This window comes from Lipophrys pholis, assembly GCF_963383615.2.
Source record: "Lipophrys pholis genome assembly, chromosome: 7".
NCBI classification, from domain to species: domain Eukaryota; kingdom Metazoa; phylum Chordata; class Actinopteri; order Blenniiformes; family Blenniidae; genus Lipophrys; species Lipophrys pholis.
In genome coordinates this window covers 23,361,623-23,384,269 of record NC_137638.1, presented here as the reverse complement: position 1 = coordinate 23,384,269, position 22,647 = coordinate 23,361,623, and the positions used below count along the sequence as shown (strand labels likewise).

At 43.7% G+C, this 22,647-nt stretch overlaps 1 protein-coding gene across 1 annotated transcript in view; it reads left to right on the top strand.

Annotated features, from left to right (window-relative positions):
* The window catches only part of LOC308112666 (tetratricopeptide repeat protein 28-like), a 113,472-nt gene that overhangs the window by 34,552 nt on the left and 56,273 nt on the right, over positions 1-22,647 (top strand). The window contains exons 2-4 of the mRNA XM_080468361.1: positions 11,561-11,708; positions 16,436-16,708; positions 18,444-18,574. Of these exons, the coding sequence (XP_080324487.1) occupies positions 11,561-11,708; positions 16,436-16,708; positions 18,444-18,574 (552 nt within the window). The remainder of the gene's footprint in view (positions 1-11,560; positions 11,709-16,435; positions 16,709-18,443; positions 18,575-22,647) is intronic.

Here is a 22,647-nt window from a genome sequence, read left to right as displayed (position 1 = left end):
ACATTTTTTCCGCCATGGAGTGCAGAAACATATTTTTTGTGGAAAAGAGAAACATCACACAAACCCCCGTTTGTGTTTGTTGTGTGCTGACAGTCGGCCTCTAGTGCAGGTTTACAAAGTATTGGTACACATGGTTTTATATAAAGCTGACACAGTAGCATAGAAGTCTCTGCTCATCTTTTCGTATTACCCCAGTAAGCATGATATAATATGCTTCAATATCTGTATTGTTGTTTGGTAATAGACCTGCACTCACACACACAGTATCATCTAATGATAAGTCATGAGCGTAAGTTCTCCATTTAAGGAGGAGGTCCAGAGGGTGTGTGTGTGTGTGTGTGTGTGTGTGTGTGTGTGTGTGTGTGTGTGTGTGTGTGTGTGTGTGTGTGTGTGTGGTGGGTAAGTTATTGCAAGGTCTCAAGCAGAGGCTAGTGCTTCAGTAAATGATGGTGGCCGGGTTGGCTACATTGACTAGGGTCATCACTCCCTGGGAAGCTTGATAGGTAATTCATACACCCCTGCTATATAGAAGGCGGGGGGGGGGGGGGGGGGTGTCAGTGCCTATTGGCCATTCATCATCCTGCGCTCATGCCTAACAACCCTGCTGGTTTGTGGTCACCCAAACTGTTGCGTTGCTACAGAGCGGCTACAGATCAGTATTTGGCCTTCAGTATTTAGTTTTAGCCACTGAGTCTTTGCTCTTTACGGTCAAACTGTGTCCTCTAAGGTATTGCAGTGCTAAGCTGTGAGGCCGCTGGTACAGACAAAGTGCTAATTTAAATTTGCACGTTTCTTGATGTTCATTTGCAAAGTGGTGTTGCAGACAAGCACCTTGCTTGGGGTAATCATTAGCACATGAGGGGGATTTAGTATTCTGCTCAGCTGAGGCGCTGACATCGAAGGGTCCCAGGCTTCTGTTTCTATTAGGGTCCAGGCCAGCGGCGGCACAGAAGACACTTCAATGAGCGCTTTCTCAACGCGTGGCCCTTCCACTGCTGCAGCTGCAGCCCTCCTAACTCTCCAACTTGTGGGTAGAAACATGACACTCGAGAACACCCATAGTATTCTCATGCCCTCCTCTTCTTTCTTCTCCTCTCTGCTGCACTCACCATTTCACTTTCAATTTTCCTTTCTCCCGGTGACGCCCGTTCCCCTAAGACCCCCAGCTCCTGCGGGATCACCAGACTCCTCTGTGAGTCTGTGTATGTACTTGGTTATTGATCAGGGTTGTGTCTTTGTGGCTCTAGGCTCCTGCTGCTATTATCACTGCAGTGTGGAGGGTGGGTAGGAGGGTGTGTGGTTCACAGCACTGAAGGCTTCAGGGCGATGTGTGTCATCTAGTGGGATTTACAGTGAGCACAGCACGTCTTCAGCGTAAGCTGCTTTATTCTCAGTCTTTATATTTGCGACATGCTTTAAAAAAAAAAATACACCCAATGACACTAATCATGTTTACGGTATATTTGCAATGACAGCTGTCCGGCAGAAGAAAGGTAACAAGCGAGTACAGAAGGTATTGACAGCGTTTGTGCAGTGAATCATCTAGAGAAGCACTGTAAATACAAGTAGGAGGGTGTCTAATGTGATAAAACGTATTTTTATTTATTTATTTTTTTTATTTTAAACAAGACTGCTGTTGGATTTGTCTTTCAATTAAAAACTGGGTCTGAGCAATTAAAATATGTTCGTTCGAAAATTGGTTTTAAGGACATGGATAAAATCCTGCAAAACACAAAAATCCTTTCAAAACACCAGAACATGATTTTGAAACTTGCTGTAGTTAATTTCCTTTACAAGATGAGTATGTTATCCTTACTTTACGTGAGCCACAGTTTCCCTTAATTGTGGCTCTCCTGCTCAGTGGATGTTAATCAGTTGATTCATGATGAATCCCTCTATTGGTCATCTTGAGTTGCATGTATGTGAATAAATGGATACCTGGTGCACATGTTTCTCTTTAGTCTCCCTCATTCCTCCATCTGGCCATTCTGTCTTTACCCCCCAAAGCTGATTTGTCCCTTTACCTCCCATTTAATTCTTTTTTAGAGGTGTGCAGACATATATACCTGCACACCTAACATTGACACACTCAGCAGAATTGTGCAGCACCCGGAGCACTATTCCTCCGTGGCTGCAGTGATTAATTACTTTTAACAAAGCAAACAGTCTGGCTTGTCGGGATCAATCTTTTCCCCATCTTGGTGCAAACTACTGTCACCAGTAATTGCCAAACTCTGTGTTGCATGAAGAAGGCCACTTTCACCTTCCCATGGTACTGGGCTAACCATAACCTCAATCTTCTTAGTTGTGGTCCTGCCATCTTGGCAACTTCCTCTCATTTTTCTCATATTCCCTCTACGTATCTCCACTTTCCTCATATAAGGCTCCTTCTCTGTAATGTCTTTAACTATGAGCTCTGAGATGGGTATGCCATCTCATTTACCTCTATCACTTTAGCACATACAGATATCAAACCTAATGCCTCGTTCCATTCATGCATACTAATTGGCATTGCTCCACCAAGCTGATCAAACACCATTAATCTATTTGCAGTGTATAGTTGTCTCCAAATGAGAAAATTAATACATTCTGCTACTACAGCCAGCTGGGTGCGGTGAGCCCCATTGATTGTTGGCACCCACAGTATGACTCATAGCTCTGAGCAAGTGTTTTTATTTCTCCTGCTGTGTGTTTGGGTTGTTGTGTGTGCACGTGCGTGTGCGCTCTTGTGTTCTGGCGGGAGATTACGTTTATGTTGAGACCAGTTGCCAGCGGAGTTTCAATTAACATAGTTAGTCTTTTTTTTTTTTTTTTCTTTCTCGAACATATAAACTGTCCACAGGTGGTATGGAAACCTGTTCACTGTGTCTTATTACCGGACAGGCCAACGAGTCATGCAGCATGCATGGAGATAGATGTCAAAGCCAGGAAAGACAACTAACGTTATTAGCAGGCGGACACAGTTAATGATGCATGGTGATGGCCAAAGAACGCTGAGGGAACTTGCTGTTTAATGAGCTAACACAAGGGCTGTGCAGATGTGATGCTGGACCACTCAGCATTATCAGAGGCCGAAATCCCCTTTTGGTAGAACTCTGCCAATTAGTCCCCTTTACAGGAGTTAACTGTCAGGATTTCACTCTGAAATAGCGAGGACCTGTGGATAAAATGTCCATTAGTGGCGATGAGTAGTGTTTGACATGTTTTCTTTCATTCCTCTGTTGACACATCCTATTTCCCCTGAATTTGATATTACTGTTCAGCTTGACTACGTCTTCGATTGACCAGTAAGTCTCTGTAGGAAAGCATCCCTGAAAAATCCTCTCCTCATTAATAATGGAAAAATGCACACTGGTCCACTAATAATCTTGCTCTCTTCAGTTTCCGAACTGTTCTCTGACCAAGCAATGTGCTGGAGCATGTCATATATATGATAAGTAGAGGAGCCTGTCCGATTGGGACTCATCACACACTTAAAATGGTGCGGCACGGAGTTCATATTGCATTGTGGCCAAGGGGGAATTAGCGAGTCTATATATAAACCTCTGCCGCATGTGTTGTGAATTAAAGTGCATTTATCTGGTAATCGCTGGGGAGATCGCCGTGTGCACAGGCATGGCAAAACAGCGGCGCTCCAGCCACAACAGCCCAGTTTACTGATGGCGACGCTGCTGCACTGGGAGATGGGAAGGAGAAATAGGTCATACACAATAAAGAGCTCTGATAGCCTGGATGGCGGGAGACATGTACAGTAGACGAGGAAGGAATAACAAGAGGCATCTGTGCGTCCCCTTCATGCTAACCTTTATCTCCCTCTCGTGCTCTCTTTCTCCGTCTTCCAACCTCCTCATTGTTTTAGGTTTATCTCTAACCCCTGGACTACGTTACTACTGTCTTGCTTCACCCTGCCCTCTCGTCTGTCCGGTCCTCTCAGCATCTCAGTGCCTTATTTGGGATTCAGCTTGCCTTTACTCAATCATGTATGACTTCTTATTCACAGAATCAAAAGCGGTGGGTCTCATACCATGCTTTTCATTAGAGCTCTCCATGAAGGCTGACTGCGAGTCATTTGAAGTGTTGCAGGGCAGTTCTGGAGACAACCCGGGCTGCTGACTCTGACTGTTTGATGAAGAAACTCTCCACTAAGGCCAGAGCAACCTAATGAAGCAAATGTGATCGCTGACACCGGGGCATGGAGCTGCCTACTGTGTGACAGCGCGAGGTTGTAATGGCTTGGTGGACTTTGTGTCTCTTTGGGATTTTCGGTGTCAACCAACCCCCAAAATACCTCAGGCTCGAAAAGCTCCTTTTGACTCGGCAGCTGATTTTTCACACCTCAGAAAGTGCCAGTTTTACCAGCTTTCATTTTGCACAAACTAAATGGTTCATGAATCAAATGGTGCATTTTTGTCTACAGTACGTCTGCCTTTCTCTCCTGAAATTCAGCACATCGGTGAAGCGGGCAGCAGAATGAGAGCCCTGGAAACTCACGGCGTCATGCTTTGAAGAAAAGCTGGATGAGGGTCAGTTGGACAAAAGTACCCGTCCTAATAGTTAATGATGATGCCTGATTTCTCATGTTAAAAACATGTGTCTTTTAGCCAGAGTTTACCTAGAGGAGACATGCTTGATTTCACTGTCAAATCCAATTAGGGCAGTACGAGTTAAGACAGAGGAGATGGCGCCCGAGGCCAGGAGGGTTCAAAAACAAGGTCAAGTGTCCTCTTTGCCATCACTGTTGGACTTAATGCAGCAGGAACACATATGGTCAGGGCCATGTATTCAGCACACATTGCACAGACATGATCAGAGCGCAATATTCATATTGAGTGATTTTTCATTTTGAATTAAACAAGTTGACAAGAAGTTCTGTCGTGAAAACACTTTAAAAGAAACAACTTTTAAGTTGGTAGCCCGTTTGGTTGGATGAAATGTACGGTATGAATTTAGGCCTTGCAGGTATTTCTTAATTAAGTGTTATATGTTTGCCTTTAGTCAAGAAAGGTTGGACAGCACTTGTGCAGCCTGGAGTTTGCTCTCTTTTTCAGGTTCACCATCTGGCCTTGATTGATTAAAGCTCCTTTAAGTAATTAATGCCTACTTTAATTGAGAGTCAGCCCCTGTGGCTGTGGAGATCGTGCATATTGCTCAGCCAGAGTCGAGCCAAGGATCTAGTTGAGAGGGGCACGGAAATCTGTTTAGCACCCTGACCCTCTCAGCCGCTCATCTAAAGACTCTTAAGATGCTAATAGGAATGCGAGTATGCTAGCCGCATCCATGTGACAAATCAGGCTATAAATCATAGCAGTAGAGTGTGACATGGCTTTTCTAACATTGGAATTAACGTGGCTGGAATGAGTTACAGGCGTTCTGCGATTGTATCTGCTGCTTTATCACTTTCTGTTGGTCTGTTTCCTTTGTGAAAACCGTCAGTTATGGTGGACACGCACGTAGCAGAAAGAAAATTGAATTTCCTCTGCCAAACAGTGCATTGTGACAGTGTGTCACTGCACGACCCCACAGCTTGCCACTATTGTGCTTTTTCATCTGTTTGTGATGAATGCGCAATAGCGTCCCCCCCCCCCCACCTCCCTTCTGTTTCACTTTGATTGTCACAATAGATGTGCACAACATGACACTTTACTGGTCTCAAGCCCTGACCTTTGTTATTGAAGATTCTCTACGTCTTTTGGTAATTGTTTTTAGAAAACGTTAAACCATCCCCCCAGTCAGATAATGTGAGACACAGTGAATACAGAGTGCTCAGCATTGATTCCACATACCTGACGATGACCTTTTCAAATCTCAAGTCCTGCGCCGCCTGCCAGTTTGATGTGGGCCAGATAATCGATCCCTTGCAGTCATGAGAGACTACTATGCTGTCTCTCGCAGTGGAATCTCCACCAGGCAGCCCCGGAGTTTACCTGGGTTTCATTGTCGCCACTCACAGAATAATGAAACATTTACCCTTTAATCGCCAGCTCCACAAAGAGTGATCAGTTTAATTTGCTCCCATTAAACCCATCCAATCTAATGGGCTAATTAAGGGCTTTGGATGGAACAGCAATCACTGGAGCCTACAACGCCCCTAGGGAGGAATACATCAATGGATCATAAATATTTTACTATGTCTACCTACATGCAGATTGTAAGGTTCTTCACTTTGACTTGCATAAGTGCTTAGCATGCTCCTTGGATGTAGCTTATGCTGTTGTTTAAAAAAAAAAATCACTGCTAAGTTGATCACGGCTTCAGAAAAACCCTCCAAGTCAGCATTTAATAATAAAAGAAAATCCTAAAAAGCAACATTTTATTGATTAGCTGGATTATTGAAGAAATCGTTCAGTCAGTGTGAGGAAAAATAAGTCTGTCGCTGCTCTTTCTCACAAACAGAGCACACACAGAGAGAAAAACACACACTTGATTGATGTAGGTCAGGGTTGTTTTCTGGTTTAGGGTTTGGTGTTATTAGATTGGGGAGACGGTAATAGACAGGCTGCCATGTCATGATTCTATCCCTGTGACCCCGGGGGCCAGAGGTTTATGTTGTGACCCAAGGCGATACGTTTAATGCCCCTATGGCCCTCCTGTGAGGATCGACCCCCGGAGTAGTTGTGGGGGATAGAGATCTGTACCTGCAGGAAAACGATGGATGGAGCCAAACTCCAAGATTTGGCTTCAGAAATAGACTTAATTACGTGGAATCTCCACTGTGCTTCTTCTGTGGCTTTCAGCTTGTCAACTTGAAGGGCAGTAGGCCCAAAGCAGCAATCACTCCTTTTCACTTTTTTCCAGCTGTTCCCCCAGCTAATTTGTCACGGCCGACAGTGATCCCTGGATATTAAATTAAGCAGCTGACATTTTGTGTACCTGACGAATCGACTGTGTCACCTTGAAAGTGTTGTGAGGCGAAAATGTGCAAGGGATGGTGGAGGCACAAGTCCTAAACCCTGGTCGACACATGACATTTCTGGGCCACATTGAATACCATTTATTAGTCCTGCACCTATGGTTAAAGCGCTAAGAAATGAAGGGAAGAAAAGCAGCAATGCATTTGTTCCTGTCACACTATTAGTGTTAATCTGATCCTAGCATCCTGTGTGTGTGGAAAACTGAGTTTAAGTCATGCATGTTTGTTGGAGGCAGATGCGTGTTTTTCTTGGGGAGATATTGATGAAGTTTTGCAGTGTGTGTGTGTGTGCGCGCACAGTGTGTTTGCAGCCTGCTGTCCTTATTTGATGGACTGATTTGGGTTCCATTATGTCACCAGCAGGGGTCCGTGCAGAATCGTTGCATTGGCACCACTTGCCCTGTGGGTGATCAGAAACCATCTGCAGCAGCAGGCGCATCCCAAACACACAACAGCAGCTAAGGGCGTGGCACCAGATAAACTGAGCTTACATGCCTTCTATTGATTTCCACATTTGAGTGCATCTCTATTATTGCTGATCACCGATCTGAGCGCAGCAAGCGCCATGAGGCCAGAGCCTTGTGAAGCACAGCCGGAGCCACAGGGTCAGTGACAGGTCACCTGCATTACGACTGAGGAGCTATGTGGTTTGCTTTGGGAGACTTAAATGTGTAGCTGGAAAAAAAAAAAAAAAAAGATTCAGCGGCTTGTGAAGAAGCTGAGTACATGGGCATGTTTCCAGCGTGAGTGCCCTTGATACAAAACATTTACAAATTACCTTGGCAGTTTGATTTGTTGCTGAAAATGACAGATTCCTGATTCAAAAACGAGTCGATTGTGTTACTCATGTGTACATACCATATTGTGCAACCTGCAGAAATGTCCTCTCTTTGCTGATGCTTTTGCAGGCATATAAGAAGACATATTCTGGAGTAGTTGTTGTACCATGTCGTATTGTGTCAGGCAAAATTCTGTGTTTACACAGGGCACAGCTTCATTGCCATATGCAAAATCAAAATCTCGTTGTCCATTGTTAGTTTCTAATTGGTGTAATGGCACAGGGAGCCACAACATATTTTCACCAAATACTTATTTTAAGCCCGTTATGCCCCGATTTTGAGCAAGGATAGACAAGTGCAAACACAGACTTGTTCCCATGGGATGAGGACCCCCCCCCCCCCCCCCCAGGGTCATAGTGTACTAAAGAGGAGCCTAACAAGGGGCCAAGGACATATGCTGAGGCATTAATCGGGTAATAGCAAAACAGCCTGCAACAGCTGGTGTTGCGCCAGCCTCGCCATCTTAATCTTGTCAACTTTCTGTTCAGCCGCTGCCGACTGTGAGCCTTATTGTGAACAACAGAGCTGTCGCAGCGAGAGAGTTGTCCATGTTTTCTTGTAAGTGCCTTGTTAGAGTGAAGGAGATCGTATGCGATGATGTGCATGAGATTATTCGTCTATATGTGTGCGGAGAACGTTGGTCCCCGACCGCGTGAAACATATTGTTGAACTGTTTTTTTTTTGCATCATTTCCCTCCTAAGCATAAAACATGAATATTTAAAACCACATCAAACAAGCATTCATGAAATATTAAAATGCTTGAGAAAGAAGAAAGGCTTTTATCCTCTCTCTCTCTCTCATTCGTATACTGTAACAGTGTATTGTAGATTCCCTCTTTCTTTCCCTCGCTCTTTGGCAAACACACACACACGGGCACGCACACATGCGCATTGGTGCTCCGAGAATTTCCCACGGGTGAGAACGACAAACCTTTCCTCTCGATCCACCCTTCTGCCGTATCAGCACGTTGCTTCATTATTTAAAGGAGGCAAAGATGCGGGATGGTTCAGTAATTTAGCCCGGATTGAATTTCAGGCAAAACACAATACTGGAGTTTCTTGGTTTGTGGATGTCATGTTGTACAAGACGTTTAACAGATGTGTCAGATTTCAGCGGGGCATGCGTTTTGCTTTCGGACAGATGATATTCAATTATGCATCCTGTTTGGGGACGTGGTTTCTGACTTAAGGATGAAGCACCGACTTTTACCATCCATTCGTGTATCTAATGTCGAATGTAGACAGAGCAACGGAAATCTGGGTTGCACTCTTATTCCCTGTAAGGCGTTCTATCTTTCGCTCTCCTCCTTTACGGTGCTTCTTCCCCTCGTTTCTTCCTCTCTCCCCAGCTAAGAGCTAAAGGCTCTGCTAATCACTAAAGCTACAGCTCTGAGCAGATGCTGCCGTGTTTTCAGGGGAAAAAAAAAAAATCCTGTTAAAGCGTGAATGAACTAAATGTGTGGGGGTTAATTCTTCCTCTCCCTTCGCCGAAAATGGCACTTTCCTTCGCCAACCTGTTGGTGTTATTTCCGCTGCTTTTAGCCTCGTTCAGCTTGTGATCGTATCCTTTTTCTTACTTAAACATGCCATGTTCAGTTTATCATGAGCCTCATCGCTGTATTCAATGGGAATTCAGCTGCTGTGAAGTAAATTCAAGTGAACCCTTTGTTTAATAGGTTGAAATGGCTTGCTGGATTACGTAAAGGCTGATAGATCATGTGTTATATCATGCGTCTGTATTTAGGCAGCTGGGTGACGTGTTGTGAAGGCAATGGAAGATTAATGAAGGAAAGAAATCTTATAAGGCTCCGCGCTATATTGATTCTGTCATTTTAGCCATGGTGCTTTCGCTTCTGCATTTATTCTGGTGCTTGTGTTTGCAGTATTTTTAATGCATTCGCCGCACAGCCTGGTCTTTCAACTTTATGCAGGGCAGATAGGCTACAATGAAATGATTAAAGAAGATGCCAATTTTAGTTTGGAGCGAACCGTATTTGATTCATACTTTTTCTCATCTTCTTTCCCTGGTCTTCTCAGTCGGGCACAGCGCTTAGGAGAATGAAAGCGGGAGCAGTCATATTGTAGGCTAAATCTAATCAAAGGGAGAAGTGCTTTTAAATGTCCTTTGTTCCCGTGGGCAAAACGTTTGTGGGCTTCTGAAGTCGAGCAAGTGCATCCTGCCCAAACTCCGTCGCCACAAGATGCAATTAATATTGAGCGGATACAGTGGCCTACGCTCCTCTCATATAATAACAGTGTTAGAACAAAGGTTAATGCCTTGAATTTAATCCCTGTCCTCGTCATTTTCAATGGAGTCAGGATGCAAGTAAAGGGAGGTAGAAAACATGGATGGGGGGGGGGGGGGTTTCTGCAAAGAGATTGGTAGTCAGTGGGGGGCTCGGACGGAAGCAAAATTAATTACTGGTCTCTATAAATTCGATGTCATGTCTCATTTTCCCCTAATCCTGCCCGCCTTTCTCACTTCCTCGAGCTGCTAACAGAGAAGCTTGGGACGACTAATGAAAAGGCCTCTTCGATGCTAATGGCAAATTAGCCCCCGTGTCGCTTTTGGAAGCTAATGGAGTGACTGTCTCCTCAGTGAGGAGGTGGCCATACTGCTACTGCATGGCAAGCACAAGCAAACACTCAAAAACGTGCCGCAAGAAGAGGTTGGGGCTTAAAACATTGACGGTTAACATTTAAGAGTCATCTTTGTCTAACACAATGCTTCTCTGCGATAACTGTACTTCAGAGACTCAGGCCTCGATGTGCGGATTCTGAGAGGCGGTTTGACTTCTCTTGGGGGGATTTAGTGGTTTAGATCTAGAATAATGAGCCGAGTCTCATTCCTCCTCTTTTTGGTGCTGTTGTTAGACTGGACCAGAGTCAGGTTTAACAACTTGGTAGGATTATTGTCTGATCAGGCTTTAGACACAAACGCACTGACTCACTGCCTGGATGAAACGTCTTTCCTCTCTAGTGAGTCCAAACAGACATGCTGATGAACAAAACCCAACACACTTATTGATAGGGCTTTGGATCCCGGAGAGAGCGCCTGTTTTAGGTTTCAGTCTGCACTATGTTCCAAAACATTTCAGTCTCTAAGAGAAAGATACTTTATCAGAAGCTGCATGCAGTTTATGTCTCACTGGTGCTGGATTATTATACTTTCAACAATGTGACTTTCTCAGCTCTATGAATAAATGAGTGGATGACAAAGCTGTTTAATTCTTTTCTGCTTGAAGAGCCATTTCAGTATCCAAAAACATAACACGAGTACATATCTGATGTAAAAATATGGCAAAACAGGCTTCAGCCAGTTGTGTTATTATTTTACGACTGCGTCCTGTCAAAGGGAATGAACAATCTGAAGTATTTATAGATGTTCTTTTTGGAGTTGCAGTCAGACTCAAGCTCTGTCTTATTCTCCTTTTTCTTTCCCTCCACTTCTCCACCAATGAGAAATCCCACCGCATTACTTGTGCAGTTTACTCCCAGAGCAAACAGAGTAAAAAAAAAAAAAAAACTGAACAGGAAAACAATCGTTGCGCCTATGAAGGCAGCCAGCCATAGTGTAACATGTTCATTTATGTAAAACTTATAATCCAATTAACAAGTACAAAAAAACCCAGTGATCACTCTATTAGGGGAATACAAAGGAGAGAGGGGCCATGTTCGAAAAACTGCTCATGTGGAAAAAATGCAAATGGCGTGAAATGAGTGTGTCTGGTAATGTGTGTGAATAAAGCCCCGTGCTTTGGCAGGAGACTGTTGTCCTGATAACCGACGGTTACTTCCTTCTCTCTTGCAGGCATACTTCCGACAGGGTGTTGCCCTTCAGTACCTTGGTCGTCATGCCGACGCTCTGGCTGCCTTCGCTTCGGGGCTGGCCCAGGACCCCAAGAGCCTCCAGCTGCTGGTGGGCATGGTGGAAGCCGCCATGAAGTCACCCTTACGAGGTGAGAGATGCCGTGCATGGACATTGTCTGACACGCGCGTGTCAGCAGTTCCTCGTGTGTGTCAGTGTCTGTCTGCTTTGCCATCTTCACGTTTTGTCCCGCAGCAGCCTAAAAGCCTGTCTCGCAGACGACGCTCGCGCTGTCTGTCAATAGGTGTGTTGCGGTGACTTTACCTGTCAGTTTTGAACTCGTTGTGCAGGCAGCTTGTCTCTCTATCTGTCCATCTGGCCGTCTTTGTGACTGACTGCCGGTGTCAAGTACTTGCCTTCGGACTCTTGAGGCCTGCGGCTTCAGCATATCTTATTGTCAGTTGGGCCGATCACACACACAGATAACCTGCTATCTTAATGAGAATCCCGCACTAATGCCATTGTCTGTGTCTGACCCTGTGTAAGCCTTTTTCCTCAAGCTGAGTGGATTTATAAAGACTGGATTCAGGTTGAGATTGACTTTAAAATGTGTTATTACTGTAATGTGTTACTATCTGTTGTATCAGACGACTGCAGTGAACTGATTGTCCGTGAATAATCAGTAAAGGCCAGCCTAATGAGCCTCAAAACAAACCTGGCAACAGTTTTATTTCAGATGACCACTGCAGAGGATTGAATACGCTTTAGAGCTGGACTGCACCGACTGCCAACATAGACTGAGTCACCCTGCAGTCTTGCTTTGTCACCATCCCTTTGCCAGACCGTGCTGAAACTGAATAAATGTGGCCTTGTTTTATAATCCCAAAAATTACTCAACTGTGCAATGAGATCAGTAGCTCTGCAAGGCTTTGTTCGGTGAAAAATCTGTTTTTCCTTGATTGAATACAGGGTTCCTCTGAATATTTGTGTGCAAATGCAAAGAAAAAAAAAATGATGCAAAGAGAGTGAAGAATGGAAAGCCCATCTTAGTGACAGTGAGCGTATAAGCCTGTCATTGGAACCGAAACAAGAAAAGGGTTTGGGTGTGAGCCCAGACCTGAGCATTATGGACCAGAATGGGGCCTCTCAGTAGGGGACAGACCAATGTTTAGCCCAAGCCATTTCGTCTCATAATTGTTTACCCTCTTTCCCAGAGTGCCAGGCCGCTGGAGGACCTAATCCAAGGTGTGGTGAGGAGAGGTAGCTAGGTCGTAGGATTAAGAGCAATGATCCTCTCAGAGGGGCTGCTGGCACAGGGGACGATAATCGATGTTACACCAGCAAACAGGGGGGATAATCAGTGTTACTCAGCCCAAGTCCCTTGATACTGTAAGTGTAAGGTAGGCGAGCGTTGGTTTCTCTCCTTTCAGGGTGAAAAGCGCCTGCTTATAGGCCATGTCACAATCCCAGGATTCAGCTTGTTGATTAGGTCTGCTGCCAAATTAACCGGAATTAATCAACACAGCAGAAAATTTACCATAATGTCTTGAGGAGATGGTCTCACCTTAAAGCGTTTCCAGTTAACGCTTACACCTAAATTTAAATGGGCATGTTTGTTAAATCAAAACTTGTAATCCCTTTGAAATTGCACTTGATTCTCCTTCTCAGCACTGACTCTGTCTATGAAGTCCATGTCGTTACCGTATTTGGCGAGGAAAAAAATCAAACTGATTGTATCTAGCAGTTCTTGCATCGCTCACTTATCTCTGTCATGTATCTTACCACACACATCTCCACACCTTGTGATGTTTTCAGTCCCCTCAAAGCAATGCCGGGTTTATTTTTTGCCACCGGGTGAAGAGATCCAGTCGATTATATTCATACCCCCAAAAAGAACAAATGAATAAATCAGGATGGAAGAAGACAAATAATGAACCTCCCGGAACATTATTGAGGCATATGTCTTTGAGGACTCGGTGGGAGTCGAAATCATCAAAGCGTGCCTTATTTTCACAGCAAATTATTTTTGTATTATTTTTATGAATACACAATTCTCAGTGTATCATATAATTCAGACTTGTAGCACAACATCACCTTACTTTTTCTTTCAGTCTCTTTTCATCTGCAACTTCAAATCATCCTGGGAGCCATTTTTCCATCCTATATTATCATTGTCCTGTATCATTGAGCACAGTAGGGAAATAAACCCCCTCACATCTTCATAAAACCATTGCAGTGTTTAGTTTTACTCTTCATCCTGACCTAGTTCTGTCTTTATTTCAGCTGTAAGGGCCACAGAGTTTAAAGAGGCCATTAGTTGTTAATTATTGGATTGTTTCCCACATATGCTAACTTGAAAGGGGTTTTCACTGGAAGATCCCTCCAGACAAACCTTAGAGGACATTGTTTCATGGTGAGGCTGCTATTGACCGAGGCCGAATCATTTGCTGTTAAAAGCGGGTTTGCTCACTACACAACGTGGATCCTGTTCATTAGCGGCTGTCCTGCCGAGTTGCCTTTGAGCCGATTGTCTTTGATTCTTAAACACTCCGAGCACCGTAGGGATCCTTAACTTAACTAACTTGACAGCGGACCTCCAAGGAGAGAAATTTGCCACCAAGATCATATGAGCACTATTTATCAGTTTTTATTAATGTAAGAAAAAGAAATAAAATATGAAAATCAACACTATATTTACTATATAAAAAGACACAACAACAATATTATACATAGGACTAAAAAGCCATATTGCTTATTTGTCACAAAAGGACAGTTGGAACAATTAATAAAATGTAAAGAACACTATGGAATTATTTGCAATAGAGATTTATTTAAAAGTGGAATATTTTACTGTTTTATCACAATATGAACAAATTATAAGCTGCTTTTGATTTGAATAGCAGCAACACATAGCACAAACTGCAAAATGAACTGGCAAGAAAAATCTATTCCGCAAAAACAGTTTGAGTGATTTTTGCTATGAATAAAACATTTTTAATTCTACCAGCAAACTTTTGGGAGAATGACAGTGTTTGGCAAAGGTGGGCAAACATAAGGTGTCAGGGCCGGTTGACTGGGTGAAGGTAGGGTACAGCCTGGACAGTCCATCACATGTCACAAGCCTACAAAGAATGCAGTCAGTTCTATAATTTCATCGTAATTCTGAGCAAATATTAATGCTATTGCTAATCTTATTCAATGGTGTAATATGGTAGTAGTTGGTTGCATAAAAATTGGGATTAAAATTTAAAGCCTACGCTTTTCTCAGCTTCCAGAAATTCAATGTTACATCCTCAGTGCAGGTTTTTCTTTTTCTTTGCATGAGAAAAGGCAGAACACACTTTCACGTTGGAGATTTGTCTGCCTGCACACCAAGTACCTCCACACAAAGACGTGGCCTTGGCTGCAACATTAGACATAAGAGGGGATGTCAGGGCCGAAATGACTCACTGTTATAGCTTTGTGTTGTGACTTGTTTGCATGTCAATGAGGTGGAGGTTGTAATTCTCGCTTCTTGTCTTGATGGAAGGCTGAGCAATGAGTACGTAAAACCTTTATTCGTGCGCCAGGGCGTGAGGGAGAAGCAGAGTACTCGGCTGTAGTCTTAAGTACCTGTTTACGAATGCAGCAGTCATGACACCTTTTTAAAAAAGTAACTCTCTGTTTGATTTATGACTCAGCTCTCGGTGTCACTCTGAAGGCAATTACAAGCTATGAATGGATATTATATGCACGCACTGTCTCTATAAGCACGACACTCTGCCAAGTGCGGGAACAGAAGTGACGGTATTGAAAGAGCATCATCAGTTATGCTTTTGAGTGCTTGCGTGGAGATGCATCTCCTATCACAAGGTTTTGTGTGTGTTTGTGTGTGTATGTTTGTGAAATATTGAGTTGGTTCCGATATTGCGCCTGTGTACTTATTTCAAAATATTTGTAGAGACAAATAATACTAAGTCGATGAAATCTTGGCCCTAGTGATGAAACGTAGACTCCACACGTGGCTGCACATGCTAATTCGTACAGGCACAGCAACGCTGTTCGGTATGCGGTCTCCTATAAACCTCTTTGAACCAATTAGCTGCAGCGCTCCTCAAAATATTTGCAAATACAAGGCCATTCCCCAGACACACTCCTATACTTGGAAGTCAAACATACGTACAGATGCATCCACAGCACACAAAGACACACACATTCTTGGACAGGCCTCGCTTGCTCCGCCTTCATATAGTCGGACGTTGCTGTGTGCCGAAGGGTTTTGTAATATGAAGGGGCGGTGGATCCCGAATCCCACGCGGCCCACCATTGATTTATGTCATTGTGTGCATTTTCAGCCTCTACAGAGGTCACCTTGTGTGCCTCCTTTGCTCTGCATTCTTCTCTGCCACTACTCGTGTGCATTAGCTGGATTTGTTTCCTGATAACTCTTTGAACTCTTTCTCAAAACCTTGTCATTGCTTTGGATAGATTCAAACAACCATATCGACTTAAACAAAAAGCCAAAGATATCATTTCGCTCTGTGAATTCTAAAGACTGTTTCCCACAATGTTCCACACTCGAGCCATTTTCATGCATTTTTGTTGAAAAGACATAGAGAAATGACTTGTATATTGAGTTATTCTTAGTTTGACAGTAAAAGCTTTCATTCAGTCAAACTCCAGGCCACTCTTATTGAGGCTGACATAGCACTGCCATTACTTTATTAAAGTAGAATCTGAATTCAGACTGCAATCACTGTTGTCAAAGTTGGTAAATGCGTAGCACCATCACTGCCCATCAGTCTCAGCCACTGTCAGAACAAGGTTTTTTTTAAAAAAAAAAATTTATTTTGTGGTCTGTTTCTCATTTTCTGTCTTCCTGGTTTCTCTCATGCACAGATTCACTCGAGCCCACCTATCAGCAGCTACAAAAGATGAAGCTGGACAAAAGTCCATTTGTGGTGGTGTCTGTGATTGGCCAGGAGCTGCTGACAGCGGCCCACCACACGGCCTCTGTTGTGGTGCTGGAAGCCGCTTTGAAGATCGGTACTTGCAGCCTCAAGCTACGCGGCTCCGTCTTCTCGGCCCTCAGCAGCGCCCACTGGTCCCTGGGCAACACCGAGAAAAGTACCGGATACATGCAGCAGGACTTGGAGGTGGCCAAGACTTTAGGTAAGACCACAGAGCCAAACAAGGATTGGCTGTTTATTGACTGAGCTGTTAAAGAAGAAATATGATTTTTACTTTCCTAGAGGAAGGTTTTCCGTTATTATTTATGTGAAGGTACATTTTTCTGTCAGCACATCACTTTAACTTGCTTTAAGTGCAATTTTGACACTTGACATTTTGCTCTAATTCAGTTTTACTGTGTATTTATGGAACAATGATATATAAAAATGTAATTGCTTCAGTATTCATCCATGCATTCAATATATGAGACATATGCAGCATAAATATGTAACTAGGAGTAATAGACAAGAGCGGGAGAGAAGATCAAGCGCATTAACACATTCACTTCCCATGGAGTTATTTTGTCGACCTTTTGAAGCTGTTCCACTGTTAGATCAAATATTCACATTTGTGTTAAATATCTGTAAAACACTAAATGACTGTAATTTGTGTTTATCAGTGCTCAGCAAATGTGAGCACAGTCATATTGTAAACATCCACCCATCTTCTATTCCCCCTCTATCCAGACCAGTGAAGTGAAAATCCAGAGTCTTTCGATCAGAGGATAAAAACAGCAACACCCCCTCCCCAAACAAATTCATACCCAAAATCAATTGTGAGTCACAGTTAATTCAGCATGTGTTTTGATTGTCAGATGAACCCAGCCTACCCAGAGTAAGTCGATGCAGTTGTGGGAAGAACATGCAGACAGAGCCGACTGCTGCAGAACTGACCTAATCCTCCTCTATACAACTTTATTCAGCTGCAGTTCAACACGAGGCACACAGGCCCTACAAACTCAAACAATGAATATTCTTGCTTTGGTAGGAGAGGGTGCACCACTGTACCAAGTCAAATCATTCTATAGCTTTTAAAAACAACCACAGCTGAAAATAGCGCTCTACATAGAGCTATAAAGGTAATTTCTGTACGTACATGATTGTTAAAAACTCAAAGACACAACCAATAAAGAGAATAAAAAACATATAATGTAATATCTAACAAAAAGTTTAATTGGTATAAAGCCAAGAAATAAAAATGAGTAAGTTTGTGTGGCTGAAGACTAAGTTCCTGCTTCGCTGTTTTGTTTGTCTAGCCAATCTTGAGTATTTAGTCCTAAATCAGGGTGCCTAATATAACGTACCATACATAACATACCGTAGATTTTCCTGTGTCCTTGTTTAAAACTCATACAACTTACTGCAAGTGTGGATCTTCTGTGCTCATCTTAAAGAGGGGAGACGATTTTGTAGAAAGAAAAAAAACGATCAGAAAAAAATGGAAACAGAGAGTAGCACAGACTGGCTCCACTTTTTTTTTTCTCCCCCACGCAGTTTGACACATGACTGGGCAGAGCAGCTGGAGATAAGGAGCTGTGGTTCTCAGGTGAAGCAGAGACTTGCGCTTTACTCGGGCCCTGTCTGTGGGGCCTCTGTCAGGCAGAAATAATAAGGCTTTCCCCCTCTCACCCTCTGGAGCATTGAGATCAACACTACCAGCTGTCAGGGAAGCCGCTTCCACTGTTGAGGACTCATAACGGCCACTTTCCCTTTTAAGGGTGCAGTGGCATGTCAGCGGCATAGATGTGGTTCATCAAACCGCTGCTCAACGGTGGCAGCGGGATGATGTCAAATAAACACCATTTGCTTTGTAATCCCACAGGCATGTCCTGTGAAGATTATTTGCTGGCTCTTTTCATTTCTCATCCCATCTGTTTGTGTTTTTTTTAAACTTTCAGGTGACCAAACAGGGGAATGTCGCGCTCACGGGAACCTGGGCTCGGCATTCTTCTCTAAGGGGAACTACCGCGAAGCGCTGACCAACCACCGCAACCAACTGGTCCTGGCCATGAAGTTAAAGGACAGAGAGGTAGGGAACACACATTTGGAGCTTGTTTGCAGCAGTCTTGAAATAGAAAGAGCAGAGTCGTCGTGGTTGTAGGGGAGAAACTGGGGTTAGAAAGTTTCTTTGTGAGTCTCTTATCATACTGTTGGTGTGGGATAATGCTGTGCACAGCACTCCTCTGTTCTGGCTCTTTCGAGGGCATGTGAAGGAGGAGGCTGAAGGACACCGAGATGCTGCTGCTCTTTGTCGATTTAAAAAATAAAATATGTGTGTCAAGTTTGTGTAGGGAGCAGATGAAGGTGATGGGGGAGGAAAAGGAATGAGGCAGTTGAAGGAAAGGCCAATAGGACAACCTCGGCAGCTGGTTCACCTTATTATCAATGCAAACCATTTATGCAGATATTATGCAGATGTTTATCTGGTTCATGAGGCAGCGAGTCTTGAACTTGATAATATATGCTAGTTATGGAATGTAATTTAGAAAAGATTGTTTTGGGGAGTGAGAGGAAGTGTAGGAGGGAGAGGAGAACTTGAAAAGAGAGGCAGAGAAAGAATTTGGACAGACTGATCTCCTTCGTTTGACTGTTTGCTGCCCCTGTTCGCTTCCTACTGTCTACTACTTCTCTGTCTCCTGCTGCCTGACCTCTGTGGTCATTGTTGGCGGGTGACAGGTGCTTGTTCCAACACAATTCCCGTCACACAAGGAGAAGAATAGCTTCTGTTTCCCCTTCATTCCTTATCCTCCCCAACAGGCCGGCAGGCCTGCTTGTTTGTGTTCCCTGATATCAGGAGACATTTAAACAGTCCAGTAAAATGTAGCACAACGTGCCAGGATGAAACTAGCTGTTGAAGAACGACGCCAGAGGTGCCCTCGACATCGCTCACCGCTGTGGCGTGTGGATGTGAGCAGAGCATAGGCACGATTATGAGTCTACAATCGTCACAGCCAAAACGCCCCCGTCATTTGATGAGGTTCGAGGCAGCGGTAGCTGAGTGACAGAGGACACATACAAGGTCCTCAGCATCTGTTTTGAGGGTTTGACTGTGACGGCAATTTGGAAACTGAATGTCAGATTAAATGTTTAAACTTCTGATTCTGTCCATGAGTCTGTATTCAGCTACACTATAGTCAGCATCCGGTTGAATTTTGCAGTACTTATTGGCGTTTTTAGAGTAGTAGCAGTATATCAGGGCAACAATGCTCAATCTGAGCTAATTGACCCTGTGCCTGGTGGAGGGTCATTGAATAGCACTAATACTTGCATCAAACACAAAATGTCCCAGTTGGCTCCGTATAGCCCGCTCTACCCCCCCCCCCCCCCCCCCCCCCCCCCCCCGTTCTACTGTAGGCCCCCTAATCAGAGTCATATGTGTGTCACACCACCTGGTCTCCCTTAGAACACACTGGAGCCTGGTGGATACCTCATTATAGTCAGCCCGGTGTTTTTGTTTCAGATGTGGACTTTTTATCTGGCCTTTCTGAAGCTGAGGTCACTTCCTAGAGGCCCGGGGACAGGATGTTGTTTCGGACTGGATTTCCAGTGTTCGGCCTACAGTCTATGAGCACCGAGAAAACTGAGAAAGCGAAGACGTAGCAGGGATTTCAGTCCTCACTGACCCTCAGGATTTTTTTTTAATGCTATTTGTGAAGTGAAACAACTGTGATTAATGTGCAGCAGTTACAAAGAATATCCCTGACTTTAATGAAATCATATATACAGTGAAACGCTTGATGTGATAAAAGGACCTGGTGGACCATGTGGCTTTGATACAGCGAATGATGTGGGTTTTGATTCTGCTCTGCTTAAGGTTTTGATCATGAGACTCAAAAGCTTGGAAGAAGATAACAGACAATTTGAAATGCATTCTGTGAACTTAATACTGTTTTCGATGCGTGCTTTGTGTATTTCTACGTGTGTGTATATAGTGCGTGCTGGAGTGAGTGCAAGCTTCTTATGCATGTGTGCATTGATGTGTATTTTATTACTGTTGTAAGGAACTAAATCTGTTCTAATGGAGAGAATCATTAAAACTTCCGATGAAAACATGGTTTAGGATTAGGCTAAGGTCAAGGTTGAGGTCAAAATTGAGATTAGACAACAGGTAAACGTACTTGAGTTTAAAGCAACTCTGCAGGAAATGAATGTAAATCAGATCGGGGTAGTGAATACACAATGTGTGTGTATCCCAGCATTGCATTTGTAAGTGTTTAGGCCTACAAAATATAATAAGAGTGTACCTTTTAACTTAATTGCTGACATGTGGACAGGTGTCGACGTCACTAAAGAGAGTGAAGAGGCAGTCAGCAGTACAGGTTTTAAAGAAACATCTTTGTGCAATGCCATTCTTAACCTGAGAGCATTTCCTGGCACTGAATATTTATTATTTTGTATTCTATGTGGGTTTGATTGCTTTTAGTTTAACCTAACTAACATCAGATCATTGGACTGATTGTAATTGTGGACCCTGTTGTAGCACCATCTCGTCTGTATCGTTAACAGTCACAGAAGTACAACCTGTGCTATTACTTTCTGCCAATACTGATTATATCACCAAAATAAAAGACACTTTTGGTGTAAAGCTTCGGTCCTCCACAGCAGTGACTAATGTGTAATCCAGGGTGAACAGTGGCCTGTCTGTGATGAAGGAGCAGAGAGAAACAAAAAGCAGGAATCCTTCATGAGTGTTCCTTATAAATCAAGAGGCAGTACAGTGCCGGGGTCCTGTTATATCAGCAAGGACGGCTTGCTTCAGATCTCTTTTCATCTTCTTATAACTGGAAAATGTCTGTTCTGGCTCTTTGCGGTAAATGTATAGTGTTGGCCCTTCGCCTCCGACTGACCAGTGAACTCAACGCCACTAACAGATCATTACGAATCTGACCTGGATTTTCGATAAAGATTAAAAGCTGTAAAAAGAAAAACAAAACTGTGAAGAAGGACGAGCATGAAAAAGGCTCAAAGAGTGAGTGTGCTGTCATCCACAACTGGGACTGGGAGCCACGGTCCAAACCAGTGAGGTCATGTTCTAGTGTGAAGTTTGTGTTTTTCTTTAGCTCACTGACTTTTGGAAATTTCCTTAGCAGATTTTCAGCTGTCATACATAGAGCAGATAGAATATAAACTCACTCTCTCGTCTTTCTCGGTGCGTTAGTCTTTTCCAACTTTTGTTTTTGTCCCAGTTTTCACACCTGGTGGCATCCAAGGCCCGCCAGAACCCAAATTTAACAAAGGTCTTCTCTGTCATTGTTAAAACAAAGCTGTTATACTAGGTCTATGCTCACTGTTCTCCTTTTCTCGTCTGTTGGTCTGTGACGTTTTCGTCTTAAATACTAGGTTTAACTCGAAGGAGGTAACCCCTAATTTGGGGTGTGAGTATTTAGGAGAAACTGAGGCGGACTGACAGTGGTGCACTCTGTAATTACATCTTGTGTGAAGTTAGAAAGAGTCTTCGACGCTGACTCCCCCAACCCAAAGCTGAAATGGAAATCACAATCAGGAAAAAGCAAGAAAGGATATGAGCCATGTTTTTTTTTTTTTTTTCCTTTCTTTCCATTGGCTCTGCAGTTCTACTCTGTCTCCTTCTACTGTTCTCTTTTCTCACTCAGCCTTTGTTTATCTAGGCTCTGTCTTGCTTTCACTCCATCTGCCTCAAGGAATTTGCTCAAACTTTGCCCTGCGCTCTGAAAGTGACACAGACCATTTCGTCATGAGTGTTTATCTTGCCTCTCGTTTGGGGCTGTGTGGAATCCTGCCGGACCTGCGTCGGTATAATGAGGCTGAGGGCTGAGAGACGAGCCTCTAAATAAAGGGTGAGGTAGAGGGCTAGGAGTGGGTGTTCCCCATGTCAAGGTCAGGGTTCGTCCGTGTTTGTCAGTACTCTCGCAGAGATACAGGGATCATTAAGGAGTCATTAGTGTATGGGCATGTGCCTTCACTGCCTTTCTTGGGGCCCACGCTAATAAAGGATGGCAGGAGTGAGAAATGTGGCACCGTTGTCTCTCTCTTTTTCTTCTTTTTTTTCCCTCCACTGATTTTCTGATTAAGAGGGGGGGGGGATTAGAGAAACTAATTTGGCTGAAGTGTTGGGTGGAGGAG